Below are 15,364 nucleotides of genomic sequence, written 5' to 3'. Positions count from 1 at the left end.
TTCTATGTATTCCTGGCATCGTGGGGGCAGGCCTCAGGCTAAAGGCATCCTCCAGAGCCTCTGTGGAGAGGGAATGGAAGGCCTAGCCTGTCCCTCAGCCTCGAACGAGGGCAGGCCTCTGCGTTTGGCCTCTCTGGTGGCCCTCAGGGTCATCCCAACAAGAGCCACCCCCCTGACAGTTTTGTGTGTCTGCTCAGTGCCTGGCACTGGGCTCTGTTTGTCTCCCCCCATCTGTTCGTCCATCTGTCCACTGGATCACGTGCTTGTCAGGCGTAGTGTTGCTTATATACGTCTCCGTGTTCGTAGCTGTTTTCTTTCTCGTGGGTTCCCCAAGTATTACTTTATGCATGTGTGTGTGCACACAGATCCGTGCACACCCGCTTATTCCCACCTCGCAGGCACACAGATATGGCTATACCCACACGGATGGGTATCTGTGTGGCCACATTGTCAGTCCCTGCCTCAGTACACCCATGTGTATCTACACACAGCTATTAGCATATATGTAGTCATGGGATTGGCTTGTGTACATGCACACATAAACATATATGTCTCTGTGCTGTGTATTTTTCTTTCCAAAGAGCAACAAAATCCTCACCTAGTTCCTAATGTTGTTCAGTTTAGAGACAAAACTTCCTATATGGACACACACGTGCCTCGTCTGACTTCTCTGCTTTCTCAGTCTCCCTCTCAAAACCTCACCTGTTGAGCTGTGATCAGAGAATACTAAAGCTCTTTTGTGTTGCTCCCAGATTCTTCCCCTGCCCCAGCTGATCAGATGGGAGGAGCTAGGTTTCTTTAGTGTCCTTCCTCCTATTCTGGACCTCAAAGTAGCAGTCTCCTAGGAGTCCCCTGAAATCAAGAAGAGAGCTGCCCAGGGGGATTGGGAGAGGAGATGAGTCTAGGCCCGATGAGATCTCTTTTATTGGGCAGGTATGTGAGCCACAAGAAGAATTCCTTTCTGAGTTTCTGCCTTTAGAGGTGTCCTAACCTAGCAAATGAGGCTGCTGGGACCTGCCTCACTGGCATCATCTCCTCATCATCCTCTCCTCCAAATCAAAGCCAGCTTCATGCTCCTCAAACCTGACCCCCCCCCCAATTGGGGAAAACAGACTTTCTACAGATAGTCTTCCCTAAAGATGGTGTCCTCAAGGTCCTGACAGTTTCCAGAGACAAGGGTGCTACCCGGGGGAGGTAGGGAGGGGTGTCAGACAGACACAGTGCAGTTTTTGTCTCCTCTTCTGTGAGTCAGCAGTGGTTGGATCTGGGAAGGACCCAAGACCAGAAAAACCATCACACTTAGGGGCTGCTACTGTCTGAATAACCCACTTAACAAATTCATGTTTTCTTTTCTGATTCACTATTTGAAACGTTCAGAGACCTTTGGTAAGTCTGTTTGATCAAGCAAGTTAAACAGCTAACGTCCTTCCCGACCCCAGAACTAATGACCACCCTAACAGCTTTAGACATAGCATGTTTACTAACCCCTCTCACCAGGAGCCCTCTCTCCCTCAGAACGACCTGTCCTCGGGGGCACCAAAGGCCAGAGCCTCAGAAAAAGGAGAAGGAAGGGGAAAGGAGACTGGTGGTGGCAGCCTTTTGGGGCAAGAAAGGGTGGCCTTTCTATCTCATCCCTGCCCCTAGGGAAGAAAGGAGGCCCGGAAGAGTTTCACATCTAAAAATACTAGGAGGAGCTTGCATTGCTTGGCGAGGGCACCCCTGACCAGTACAAATGGAGCCCGCTTTCCATTGTATTTAATACAACAGTCTGCCAGGTGATAAGCCTCTCTCTAGACTTTGCCAAGGTGACAGCCCTCTCCCCGCCACCACTACCCCCGCAGCCTGTTTGGACCTGTCAGAGATCATGGTCCCCCAGCAGGGCCTTCAGTGGCCCCCTGGACACTATCACATCATGAGAAGAAATAAGTGGAAGAGCCTTAGGAGTGGGTCTTTTGTTGATGATGACAGCAACGCCCATTTCTGTCATACTTTGAAAAGCACACAAAGTGTGGCAACTCTTCACAGTGGTCCTGGGAGGTAGAGAGACAGTGCCAGTATTATCCCCCCCATTTTACAGATGGGGAAGCTGAGGTTTCATAGCCCACTGTCCCATGACATGTCAGATCCAGGCCTCAGATTCAGGTTTCCTGTCTCCAAGGCTAACATCCTTTCTGTCCCGCATGTTGCCTCCCACAGCGGTTCACTGCTATGATATGGGCCCTAGAGGGAGGATGGGAGTGGGGATTATCACAGCACCACTCAAGAGGGAGAAATTATTTATGACTGAAGAACATTGGAGTGGAGCGAAGAGGCTTAGGGTTCAGTCCCAGCATCACTACATACTGACTGTGTAACTCTAGGCAAGTCCCTTCCTTACTCCGGGCCTCAGTTTCTCATCTGTGAAATGAGGGGATTGGACTGGATATCTCAAGTCCCTTCCAGCTCTAATATCCTGCAATTCTGAGCTATGCTTGGTCCAGTAAAATGGCGGGAGTTGTCTCTATCCCCCTACCTCCCATTCCTGAAGTACGACAGCTTGCTGTCAGCCGATCCCACACCCCACTTTACCCCCGCCCAAGGAGAATTTCTGTTTTAATGGGAGACTGTTGGGCACTGAACAGTTTTCCAGATACCAAAGGGATGAATCTGTAACAAAGGAATTGGAACTCCTGGGGTGGGGGGGAATAGATCATCCTGGCTCAAACCCTAGACCAACAACCACCTTGAGGACTCCAGTTAATCCAAAAAGCAAGAGAAGAGAGATGTCTCTGAGAGCCTTTTCATTCAAGTTTAAAGTGCCCTGATGAGCCTGATTCTAGGCCCAGCCTTGCCACTGACTTATTGTGTGACTTTGGATAAATCCAGTCACTTTCTCTGGACCTCAGTTTCCCTGTCTGTAAAATGAAGAGATGGGATTGATTGCTAAGGTTCTTTAGGTGTAGGGTATTTCTAGAATCTAAAGACTTCTGACCCAAAAGCCAGAAGACCTAGGTTCTAATCCCCCTTCCTGCTGATTCTTTGCGTGACTCCTCTATGAGCCTCATTTCCCCATCTGTAAAATAAGAGGAATCTCAGAGGGTACTTCCTGCTCCGACATTGTGAGCCTGAGACTCTCATTTCCCCCCGGTCTGCCCCTCCTCCTTCCACATCCTCCTGGGAGAGTGATACATACACAAAGAAGGCATTGGTACAAGTTCTCCAGTTACTATGGAGACAGGCCCTCTACTTCATGAATCCCCCCAGGCTCTGCTTAACCTGCAGTGCACTGGTGGTCTTCCCCTGTGTCCCATCCCTCCCCAGGTCCCTGGCAGGTTAGACCTCGGCTGGCATTGGTGATGGAGAAGATGCTGAGGCAGGTCCGTCACTGGGGTCTGTCCCTCAGGAAGGACAATCCTTGATGCAGAACTCTGGTCTGTAAGCCTGATTTTGGCAGACAGAGCCCTTTCTCTCTTTGAGGGCAGGCTTCAAACCCGAGCTCCTCCCAGCCCCCTGGCGTCATTCAGCCTCTGATGGAAGAAGAAAATAAGGGGGAAGATGTCTTGCAGGTGACCAGCCCTTTGAAGAAAAGCCTTTTCCCAGTCTCTTCCCGGCCCCCTCCCCCAGTCAAGGCAGAGTAGGATAGGGAAAAAAGCAATAGATTTGGCCATGTCAAAAGATTTGGGTTTGAATCTCAGCTGTGTGACCTTGGGCAAGTCAATTCCATCTCTGGGTCTCAGCCTCTAAAGCTGATCGCCAGGGGGTCTCCTGATTTTAACAGTCTGTAGCGTTAGGCGTGAAACTCCAGTCTCCTTCCTCTCCCCCAAGGACACCTGCCTTTGTCCCCAATTCCGGCTCCTATGGGGGTAGAATAATTGGCTTACTCTTGGGGGAAGGGAGCATACTATTGGAGATCTCCAGAAGAGGCAGGTCTCTGTCCCCCGCTCCCTCCCTCTTTCACCTCAGTCTCCCACCCCTGCCTGATGTCCGTTCTGACTCAACAGAGGTGTCTGTCTCTCACTTGGCTGGTTTGGGCTCTTCTCCTTTTCCCTTGTGGAGCTAAAAGGAGTCCCCCAAAGACTGTGTCGCTCCCCCTTAGAGGGTCTCCAGCCCACTCTGTTCCTCTCTCTTCCCCATACCCTCCCTCTTGCCCGACCCCTACCCCGCCCCCAGACTGTCCTTGTGAACCCAGCCACCATCCCTGTGTGTAATCCCTAGCCCAAAAGCTAATCCCTGTGCTTCATTAACCTGGAGGGAGTGAGCTCCTGACCCCCCCCCCCCCACCCTCCATCTGTTCCTCATCTAACCACGTTTCCTAACACCCTTCCCAAGCTGACTCTAACCAGTGCCTAATGCCCCTCATCTCCCCACTTGCGAGTCCAAGAGAACAAGGGGTGCCTGATGATACACAGGCAGTGGCTCGGCCCACCCCCTTTGCCAGCTGGCCAATGTCTTGAGTTTGTGGTGGGCGGGAATAAAGGGGTTTGAGGGAGCACATGGGCCAGCCCAGAGAGGGCTGCCACTGCCCTAGGAGTGGTGTGGGCCAAGAGCCAGGAGACAAGCCTTCCTAAGCAGTCCAGCCCCTTTATGAGGGCTGCTCCACCTTGCCCCACTGTCCAGTTGTCCAAGAGCCTGCTTGAAAAGATGCTGCCCTGAGTCAGCAAACCTTGCTTTCAGACCTTAGTCCTCTACTTAGTGGCTATGTGACCTTAGACAAGTCACTTCCCTCTCTGGGACTCAATTTTCCTCATCCATAAAATGGACGCTCCCTCTTCCAAGGGGAGAAGGAGGGGGCTGTGAAGGGAAAGATGCTTCAGCAATATAATTCTGTTGTGTGCATCCCTCCTCCCCCTAGGTTCATTTCTCAGAGTAGGAAAAAGGTAGACTTGGTACCAGTGACAAAGCCCTGAGCCACAAGTTTGGTGGGCACCCCAACCCTCCCTCCCTCCCCACTCTGCATTCTTCAGCTGGCTAATGAGGAGGCAGCCTCCAGGAGTAGTGACCAGAGCAGGCAAGTCTGATGGGAGCAGTTGCACAACAAGGGCGGTTCACACGCAGTACAAAGGGCAGAAACAGCTCTGGGTTTAGATCCAGGGGCCAGGGTCCAAGTACTGGCCCAGCCGCTGACTATCCCTGACTTTGGCCAAGTGCCTTCCCCTCTTCTCCTCTGTAAAATGGGATGGCTGGAGTCAATGACCTCTACAGTCCTGCTCAGCTCCAAGTGCCCAGCCTGTACATTTCCCTAGGGTGAGCATTCAGGCATTGTGGGAGAAGACCTCCCAGGCGTCACCCTCCCAGTTTAGGTAGTTAAGGAGAGATGGCTGGGGGGGGGGGGGATGCTTCCAGGTGGAGAAACAGGAGCCAGGTTTTGCTGGAATTCAGTTCCATTTTTAACAGTCCCATTTGGTCAGCAATCTGTTAAGTGCCTACTATGTTCTGTGTCCTGAGCTTAGCACTGGTGACTCCCAAAATGAAAAATGTCAGAGGCCCTGCCTCCAGGGGCAGTCTGCCAGGGAAACAGCGATGGATATGCAGGAGAAAGCGTAGGCACTGGTGTTTGTCCAAGGTCACCATTGAATGAGGGACATCATAGAAAAAGAAAATTGTGTTGGATTTGGAGTTAAGAAACCTGGGTCTAAAGACCGCTTCTGCCACCTAGTACCTACGCAGTCTTGGATGAGCCACTTAATCTGAACCTCAGTTTCCTCATCTGTAAAATGGGAGGGTTGGGCTGTTCTGACCTTCATGGTCCCTTCCTACCCTAAATGTGGAACCCATGATTTCTAAGGCCCCTTTCTGCTACCAAATCCAGTGAAGAAACTTGACAAATACACAAATAATTATGATGCCAGGGAGTGTGTTGAGGACAAAGAAAAGTTGGAGATAAAGTGTCTAGGAAAATTTGAGGAGAGATTACTAAAACAGCATGAAGGAGGTGGTACTAGTGCTGGGTCATAAAGGAAGGGAAAGATTTCACTAGGCAGAGATGAGAGAGTGCACAGGTCCTGGGGACTGCCTGGGCAAATGTGCGGCAGTGGGAGATGGCAGGATAGGGCTGAGGAACTTCCAGTTCAGAGAAGGCAGAGATCAGGGAGGACTAGAGTCCCAGTGGATATAGACCACAGGCTAAGCCTTGGAGGCTGGTTAGATTTTCAGTTGCCCAGAGAGAGGCAGGTTGGACACCTTCTCGCCGTTGGCTCTCCTCTCTTCCATGGGGTCCTTTTTCAGCTGGCCAGCCAGATGTTTCTGTTTTTCACTTGACTCTCTTTGCTTCCCTTACAGAAAGTACTCCGATCCGAGGTAAGAGGCTTCCCCACTCAGCCACTCACTCACTCACTCACCCACCCACCCACTCACTCACCCACCCACCTGCCCCTCCTCTCTGGCTCCTCCCTCCACACACTCCTCAGCTCCCAGCCTCCTGCCTCCTGTCCAGGGTTCCAGCCTGAGCTAGGGCAGCCTTTAGCTGGCTCCCCCATCTCCCACGTGCCACACCCCTCCCTCCCTTCCCCCTGGCCTGTCCTCCTGTGTCTGTGCTCTCTTGTCTCTGTTTCAATGTCAGTCTTTGTGTGTCTGGGTTTGCCGGGGTTGGGAATTACTTCTTGGGTCTTTCCGCTAAGTCTGCAGATGACCCGGCCTCAGAAAAGGGGCAAAGGGGGCCGCCCACCCTCGGGTAACGTGGTGTGGGCTGTTGGCAGTAAGACTGGATTGATTGACTACCCTCCAGACCTGTGTTTCCTCAGCTATGGAAAAGAGGGAGCTGGAGCAGCTTCTTTTCGAGGTCCCCTCCAGATCTAGCTCCAGAGAAGGGGCAGTTAGTTCCCCATCTCTCTCTCTCTTTCTCTCTCTCACACACACACACACACACACACTCATACATGCATGCACTCACAGGCACACACTTACATACACACACACACTCTCATACATGCATGCACTCACAGGCACACACACACACACTTACACACACATACACACACACCCCTCGGCCCCGAGAGTCAAGTGATCCCAGTTCTGGTCCTGGCCTCATCTGCAGCACCCCCTACACAACAAGTCCCTTCTCTCTAGGTCTCGGTCTTACCCATTCAGAAAGTGAGGGGTGTGGGCTAGCTGGTCCCTAAAGCTCTATGAGTCTCCCCGTCCCCTGTGAGTCACAGTTCTAGGCATCAGTCCCAACTGGTCAAGCAAACTGTACGCAGCTTCAAAGGCTGCTGACGCATCTACTCCCAGATTCCCCCACAGAGATGGAGTGGCCTTTGAGTAGAGAAGGGCAGGCACCGAATATAGCTGCATCTCCTCGGTTCTCCCCCCCAAACTCCCCCCCCCACACACACACACTCATCCACACGCACACAGAGTCTGTCTTCAGCCTTAGGGAGGGAACAGAACTGGGCTGTGCCATCCCATGGGTAATGCAGCAGGACACAGTGCCAGGAGGAGCGGATTCGAAGTCACCCAGGCAGACCAGCATGTGTGACTTAGCCCACCCATGCCCCTCAGACCCAGCCCAGAATCAGCTGAATCCTGAAAACCCTTGGGGGAAGGTGCATGAGCTGTGGTCTGATGGAAAGAGCCCCAGATTTGGAGTCAGGGAACATTTGAATCTTGCCTTTTAATTCAGTTCATTAAACAATCACAGAGGGGTTCCCTATATGGCTGGCACTCTACTAGGTGCTGTCAATGCTAAGAAGAAAATGAAACCATCTCCGGAGCCTGGGGTTTAAGACTTAACTTTCTGGACTTCTGTAAAATGAGGCAGGTCTCCATGGTCCCACGATTATGGTCTGGGCACTCATTCTTGGTCCTGAAGGACAGAACCGTGTGCCCAGTCCAGTGGAAATGGAGTCAGGGGCATAGATTTTTAGGGTAGTGGGAACGGTTCTGGTTTCTCAAGAAAGAAGTTAGGGGAATGGAAGGCATCGGTGAGAGCAAGGTGAAGTCTCCCATGGAGCCACCTGAATTGAGATCAGATTTGAAATGGACCCCTTCTTCCACCTGGCCTCGAGCACTCAAGCCTCTGAGAATGGCAGACCATCAGTCCCTGATCTTCCACTGACCTGCTCAGCACTCCTGGGCTAGGCTCCTCCCATCTCTGAGCTTCATTCCTCTTCTGGAGGTGAAAAGTCTAAAGCACTATAGAAGTGTAGGGTGTCCAGACCCAAACTCCTTAGCTGTGTCTCTACTAGCAGAAGCAAGCCTTTCTCTGTGGTAGATACTCATCAATCTGAGGTCTAGAAACTGAAGCAGCAGACAGCCTGTGGAATGAACGTCAGGTCCCTACCTGGCTTAACACTGGTCCCTCCCATCCGTGGCCTCAGCAGGGCGGAACAATTAATTAAGAGGTCCTTTGGACGGGATTTCATTCATTTCAATAAAACATTTATTAAGCACACGCTGTAAGCACAGGCTGTGGAGGAATTGCAAAGCTTAGCAGGCCCCTTGGACAGTCCACGGAGCTAACAGTCTAGTGAAGGATGTCATGCAGGTGTAGATAACGTATACATGCATTAGACAGGGGCAAAGCTCTGTGCTATGGCTGGTCGAAAAAGAAGTTGGCCATTTCAGGTGGGGTTTAAATTGAGCAGGACCAAAAAAGACATTCTAGCCATAGGGGTTTTTGAACCAAGTTATAGAGTCAGGAGGGCAGAGAGGGTGGTCTGGGGCAGAGAGCACCCCCAAGTTGTGGGGGGCCTTGATGCAGAAAAGACTGTGGCCCGACCTATGCATGAGGAAGACCAGTTTGGTCTTCCAAACTGAAGGATGGGTCAGAATGAGTTGAGAGTGGAGGCTGGTTGGAGTCTGTTGGCATAGCCGAGTTGGGTAATGATGAGGGCCCATCCTATAGTGGGACCAGTGGGTCTGCCAGATCCTACAGATTTGGTAGAGTCAGAGGTAGCCCTAAGGCTCCAAGCCTAAGAAAGTAGATAGGTCCTTCTAGGCTTTCACTATGGCCACCATAAGAAAGCCCAGATCGGGGCAACTAGGTGGCACAGTGAGTAGAGCAGGGACTCTGGAGTCAGGAGGACCTGAGTTCAAATGCAGCATCAGCCACTTGACACACTTACTAGCTGTGTGACCTTGGGCAAGTCACTTAACCCAAATTTCCCTGCCTTCCCCCTCAAAAAAAAAAAAGCCCAGATTTAGGTTCAGTGAAATGCTAAAACCTGGCCCCACCACCCTGCCTCAGGTACACCCCAGTGAGCTCATTCACACCGAGGCATGATGTATATGCTCTCCAAAAGGCTACCGATGCCATCTGCATTTTTTAAGGGCCTAAGAAGAATATGTCTTTATCCCCAAGACATAAGCAGCCAGTGGTGCAGTTTCACACATTTGTGGTCCTTGAATGAGAGATATTTGGGGGCAGGAGGAACCTTCCCAGCACCCTCAGCAGCTGCCCAATTAACCTTCTTGTCAGGCCAGCCCCTTATTACAAATATTTTTCAAACTCCTGCTTGTAAAATTCAAATCTATTATTTCCTCTTGGGTGCCTTCTAAATGAAGGTGTGTGACATTGAAACACACTTGTGGAAATTCATACACATTTACATTGACTCCTTCCTAGGCACAGGTGGATTTAATTAGGGTCTATGAAATTCAGACACATTTGTTTAAATTCAAACCCATGGGTAGCATGGCCTCATCCAAAGTAGACCAACATCAAGCAAACAGGCGATTCACCTTGAAAATAGAAACAGGAATAAAAATTGCTATTTATTTTTCCTTGCTCTGGAAATTAGCCATCGCAAGCCAGGGTCAACTGATGCAGGAGCATGGAAGCCAAACCAGGCTACTCCCACTTTCCAGAGAGATCTTCCTGGGGCCCCCTGAGAGCCAGTATGAACAAGCCATCCCCACCTCCACCCCAGATCAGCTCATTGCTGTCCCAAGGGGCACCTGCTGCCCAGCCCAAGACCGTAGCACCTCAGCATCTGGTTGGGCTAACCAACACTTCAATGCCACTCACTCCTTAGCTTATATCTGCTGTGTACTCAACCCACCATTCCCTTCCCCCCCACACAAAGAGCTGAGAGGACAAGCCTTAGGTTCTTCAAATGCGGCTGGGGAGACAGGGTTCCACCATAGCAACGTATAGCAGAAAAGTAAGACAATGCTAGAAGGCAATAAATGCAACAGACCTACTGTGCGCATAACCTCTAGAGTAGGCACCTACTGTGTGCAGAATACTGCTAGGCACTGAGAGTGATGTGAAGGTTTGTTAGGACACAGGCCCTGCCTTCAAGGAGCTTAAAGTCTAGGAAAGGAATATAATTCCTCCCCTCTCCCAAACAGATCATTAAATCATCAAGCATGGATTAAGCGCCTGCTGGTTGCCAGGCACAAAGACTGAAGCAATTCCTCTTCCCAAGGACCTTATATTCTAAAAGGGAGAACAAGCCCAAGCTTAAACATGCATAGGAATCAGTATAAAGAGATGCATTAAAGAGAAGGCACCAAGTTCCTCCAATTGCTCTCTGTGACATCGGTGAGAGTCTGTTCAGCTTGGGGAGCCCCTTATCTCTAAAATTCCTCATGCTCAGCCTGATGTCAGCCTCCCTAGAAGGAAGGACATTGCCCAGCCCTCCGGTCTGGCTCAGGTCTTCCTCGTGCGGTTGGGCTCCTTTGATGAGTACATTAGAGAGGTATGAAAGAAAACACTGCAGAGGATGAAGAGGTTTGGGGGACCGTCTAGCTAACTGGGAGGATCGGGAGCAGGGTGTGATCCCAGCTAGGTGTAACTGGGCCAGGATGTGTGGTTCAGACTCGAAGTGTTAACACAAGTGCTCGAGGAGGCCTGGGCCAAGCTGAAGGCCAGCCTCAGAGAGGCCCGGAGCAGGAGTGACCCCCAGCCCTGGGGACTGACTCCCTCTGGTCCTTCTCTTCCCACCCCATCCCCCACCCTCCCCCCAGGTGCCCTGCAGATCGAGAGCAGCGAGGAGACGGACCAAGGAAAATATGAGTGTGTGGCCAGCAACAGCGCAGGAGTGCGCTACTCATCCCCTGCTAACCTTTACGTGAGAGGTAGGGAGCGCGTCGTCCCGAAACTCAGGGCACAGCCTCTTCCCCGCTCCCCTCACCCTGTACCCTCCGGGTTCTCCCCGGCTCCCGCAGACCCGAGCAAGAGATCTGGGGGTTGGAGCTAGGGATGGAAAATGACAGATGCAGGGCAATAGGCTCCAGGGTAGGTTGGTATTGTTGGGAAAGCTGAGCATCAGGAAGAGAAGGGGGACAGGCAGAGTCAAGACCCCAAGATGTAGCCTCTCTGCACATCAGGTTCCTCCTCATGAAGTGACTGGGTGGTATCAGGGTTCTTTAAGAGCCCTTCCCACCAGCCAGCCCTGGTCCCAGCCTTGCTGGCCACTGTGACCTTGGGCAAACTGCTTTACCCGTCTGGGCCTCAGTATCCCCTAGTCAAGCTCCAGCTCTTAATGACGATGTACTAATAGAAGAGCTCTGCCGCCAGCTCTGACCCTTGGCAAGGTCCATCTATGCACCAGGTGGGGATCCCTGAAGGTACTAGGGCTGTGGAGGATCCTTTAGCTAGAGCAGGCCTGGGGCTGAGAGCAGTGGACTCAGGTCATATAGGGGGGAGAGGGCACGGGGCATAGTGAGCTCATTTTAAGCCAGAGCCAGCAAACTTAGCTGTCCCCTGGATGAGGAAGAGGCTGCCCCTGGCCCAGTCCAGCAGGGGGGACTCTGGGAGGGAAGCCAGGAGCAGGAGGCCCTCAGCTTGCCCCCAGGGGCTTGTCAGGGGTCAGGGTGGGAGCGATCTGTCTTGGGCCTGCGGGGCAGGGGGAGCCTGCAGGTCTCCACCCCCTCCCCACCCGTGCTCCTTAGTCAGCTTCCCATGGTGTATTGTGCCGCAAGCTCTCCCCACCCCACCCCCCTCATTGTCTGGGCTGGCTTTGCTTTCTGGGCCTCCCCTCCTCCACCTCCAACCCTGTCCACTCCCACCCTAGGCCCCAGGAGAACCACTGCCAGGGGGAGACGTGGCTCCCTCTCAAGTTAGCTGGGAGTTGGGGTGAGGTCAAGGGAGGGTCTGTAAAGGAGCCACAGGCCTTGGAAGCTGATCCTCCCCCTACCCCACTGCTGCTCCCAGGGCTAGACCGAGATGCAGGCATTGGGTTCCCTTCTAACTAAGCTTACTGTCCAGGCAGCGGGGTGGGGAGAGAGAAGAAAAAGATGGACATTCAGTTATACTAAGGCATCAGTGACTGATAATAGCTTAGCGTGTGCCCACCTACCCAGAATCTGTTTTCACCTAGTGATAAAATCTTAAGTTTCCAAAAAGGAAGCTCTAATGGTGGCATTTCAGGTGTCATAAGGATGGAAGGGAAGTAGCTTTGAAACCATACCCCTCCCCCCCCAGTCTAAAGTCTGTGCCTAAAGCCAGCCCTGTCCCTGGTCTTTTTTTATTAGCTATTACCCAGAGAAACCCCAGGAAAGTTTAAAGAGATTCTGCCTGCCCACCATCTGTCCTGGCCCTATGTAGGCCTTCCTAGTGGCCAGAGGCTCTGCCCAGGCTGCCCTCTGTGCCTCACATCCTGTTCCCTTTCTCCTCTCTGACTCCTCTTGTCTTACATTCAGACCCTTGTTAATCCCTTTAGAGCTCTTGATATTCTTTCTTAAAAAAAAATCACCCATTCCTCCCATATCAAGGCCGTGGCATCTTGGAGGGCTTCCGCAGGGCCAGTGTACATACCCAGGCTTAGACTGTGATGGCAGGCTGGTTCTGGTTCCTGTAAACACCCTGGGGGAAGGAGAATGATCAAGTAGAGTTGGATTTGAAAGGATGTGGAGCCACTTTTTAAAAAAAAAATCCACCCATTTTCCCCTCTTCTCTCTGTATGCCTAATGATAGTGTGAATAGAAAGCAGGGCAGAGACCAGAGGCAGCCTCTTATAGCCTAGCAAAGAACCTAGGCTGAAGATCACCTCTGGGTTCAAGTCCTGGCATTGCCATTGTCTTGTTATGAGATGTTGAGCAAGTCTCTCCCTTCTCTGAGCGAGTCGGGTGCCCCGGGGGATTCTGAGATTCCATAATCCTTTACAGTGAGAGAATGAAGGTATCAGACCCTCTCTGTTCCAAAGAATTTGGAATCCAAGGACCTAGGTTTGACTCTCAGGTCTACCACTAAACTGGTAGAAACTGCACAAAACGACCTTTAAAAGGTCCTTCCAATCGTATAAATGCTATGATAAATTGATGAATTCAGAAGGAGTCTCCTCCCCACTGCCCATCTCCCAAAGCTTCTTCCCAAGATCATATACAAAAACCACTTCCCCTCTCCCCCAGTCACACCACAAACTGTCTCCTCTCCCCTGTCCAGTTCATGAGTACATTTGACTGTAGGTGGCCAGTGGGGGGAGGGGGCCTAGGCTAGTGACAGGAGAGGGGGGTAGCTCCAAAGCTTTGGATATAACCAAACAAAGCCTCCCTCCCAAGACACCTAAAATAGCCACCAAGGTGCTCACGGTGAGTTTTCCCCATGCTCATCAGCAATGGCTGGTGGGCAGCCCTCCCTAACCTTCTGTCTCTCTATAAATGCTTGGGCAAAGCTTTGTAAATTCTGAGGTCTCCAGAGACTGCCCCACCACCCTCCCAAACGATCAAGCAGCAGCCCCAACAGGCGGGCAGGGGGTAGGGGGGGTGGGCTGGGAATTGTGGGGGGAGGTGGTCAGTGGAGTGGGCAGGGGAGGGATATTGGGGGGAGTGGGTGGGAGGGGGTGGCCAAGGGGAGGCATTGGACCTCCGGGGCCTTGTCTCCTCAGCTCCCCAAGGTGCCCTCTTGGCTCCTCCCCCTCCGGGGACCAGGGGCAGGGGAGGCCGGGGCTAGCGGTGGCAGCTAAATCCTGTCGCCTTCCCAGGCCTAGGCCTGGGGCTCGGACACTTGAAAATGTCAAAAGACAAAACCACGGAGGTAGAGATAGAGTCGGTGTCAGGGGCAAATCGCAGAAGCTGTTTGGCTTTTTTTTACTTTGGAAGTTTTTTTTTTTTATTTTCGAGAACAAGCAAAGAACGGTTGCAGCTGACAGCCTTGGGAAGGCCTCTTTTACTCTCTCTGTGTTTCCCCTTATTTTTTCTCTTCTCCTCATGTCATTGTGTTCCGCATCAAACCCCCTTAACATCCCTCAGAGCTACGAGAAGGTTGGTGTGTTTTTTTCTTTTTTACGTTCTCTACCCACATTTTTACATTCTTAAGACAAACAAACAAACAAACCAAAAATCAATCAATCAAATCAATCAATTAAAAAATTTAAATAAGAGCGAAAAAGCAAGAGAAAATGTTTCCGATGCGCCCGGCCCGCCCGGGCGGGTCACTACCCGCGACGCCCTGCATTGTGAGCGCCTTTCTGCATCCCGTTGGTAATGTCGTTGCTGAATTTTTGCACTCTACGTCGTCATGGTAACTTGGCGTTTGGGCCACTGGGCCTGATGCATGATGGGAGAATGTCACTCTCTTCTCTGCATGCCACTTCCGTTGATTTGATCCGTTGGGTTCAAGACGCCTTCTGAGTGTTTGGTTTATTCCGTTCCTTTATTTCTTCTCTTCTGTCGGTTTTCTCTTATGTTGTTTTTTCTTTTAAACCAAATTGTTACTTTGTTTTGTTTTACCCCTTAAAGAAAATTCTGTCTTTGGTTCGGTTTTGTCTTCTTTTCTTTGCTTTCGTTTCCTGGTTGCGCTGTGTGGGCGTTATTTTCCAGTGAGTTGTGCAGAAAGCCAGTGTTCCTGCACCCAGCCTGGCCTGACCCCTTGCCCCCCAAGGGGTAACTGAACCACACAGGAAAGGGGTTACCCAGCTGGAATGCCTGCCCAAAAATGGGATGCGGGAGCCCTGGAGAGCGACTCCCAGGGTTGGGAGGACGGAGAGAGCCCGGGCTGGGGGCAGGGCCCAGTTCCCACTAGTGTCCCTGGAAGCCACCCTGCCTCTTCCCAGAGCTGGAACCTCAGCCCAGAGCATTTCCCTTTCCTCACTCTGAGCTCTTCTCCCCTGCAGGAACCCTTAGCTCTTGATCTGTCGGTCAATCCAGACCTATTTTACTAAGTGCATACTATGTGCCAGGTACTGCTTACCATTTTGGGGGAGCAACATTGACTGAGCTCCCCCTGCATGCAACGCACAGAGTCATCAATATAGGTTGATCCATCCCCTGTCCAGTGCAGGCGATGGAAAGAGCCCCTGGATTCATATTTCAGCTCTGCTGTGACCATGGGCAAATCGCTTCACCACTCTGGACCTCAGTGTCTTATCTGTCAATGAGGGGTTGGACCAGATGGCTTCTGAAGTCTCTTCCAGGACTAATTCTACATCCTTCTCTTCTCTGGGCCTGATTTAACTCCTCTGCAAAATGAGTTGGGTGGGTCATATTGTCTAAGATTCCATAA

At 51.6% G+C, this 15,364-nt stretch overlaps 1 protein-coding gene across 4 annotated transcripts in view; it reads left to right on the top strand.

Annotated features, from left to right (window-relative positions):
• The window catches only part of PTPRS (protein tyrosine phosphatase receptor type S), a 145,694-nt gene that overhangs the window by 57,208 nt on the left and 73,122 nt on the right, over positions 1-15,364 (top strand). For 3 of the 4 annotated variants that reach the window (XM_036741808.1, XM_036741807.1, XM_036741806.1), the window contains exon 6: positions 10,888-10,998. In XM_036741808.1, the coding sequence (XP_036597703.1) occupies positions 10,888-10,998 (111 nt within the window). Of the gene's footprint in view, positions 1-10,887; positions 10,999-14,112; positions 14,125-15,364 lie in introns of all 4 variants that reach the window. The other variant, XM_036741805.1, reaches the window with a different exon arrangement.

Source organism: Trichosurus vulpecula, chromosome 1 (genome assembly GCF_011100635.1).
Source record: "Trichosurus vulpecula isolate mTriVul1 chromosome 1, mTriVul1.pri, whole genome shotgun sequence".
In the NCBI taxonomy this organism is placed as follows: Eukaryota; Metazoa; Chordata; class Mammalia; order Diprotodontia; family Phalangeridae; genus Trichosurus; species Trichosurus vulpecula.
The sequence above is the reverse complement of the archived record's forward strand: the minus strand, read 5'-3'. Positions and strand labels throughout refer to the sequence as shown.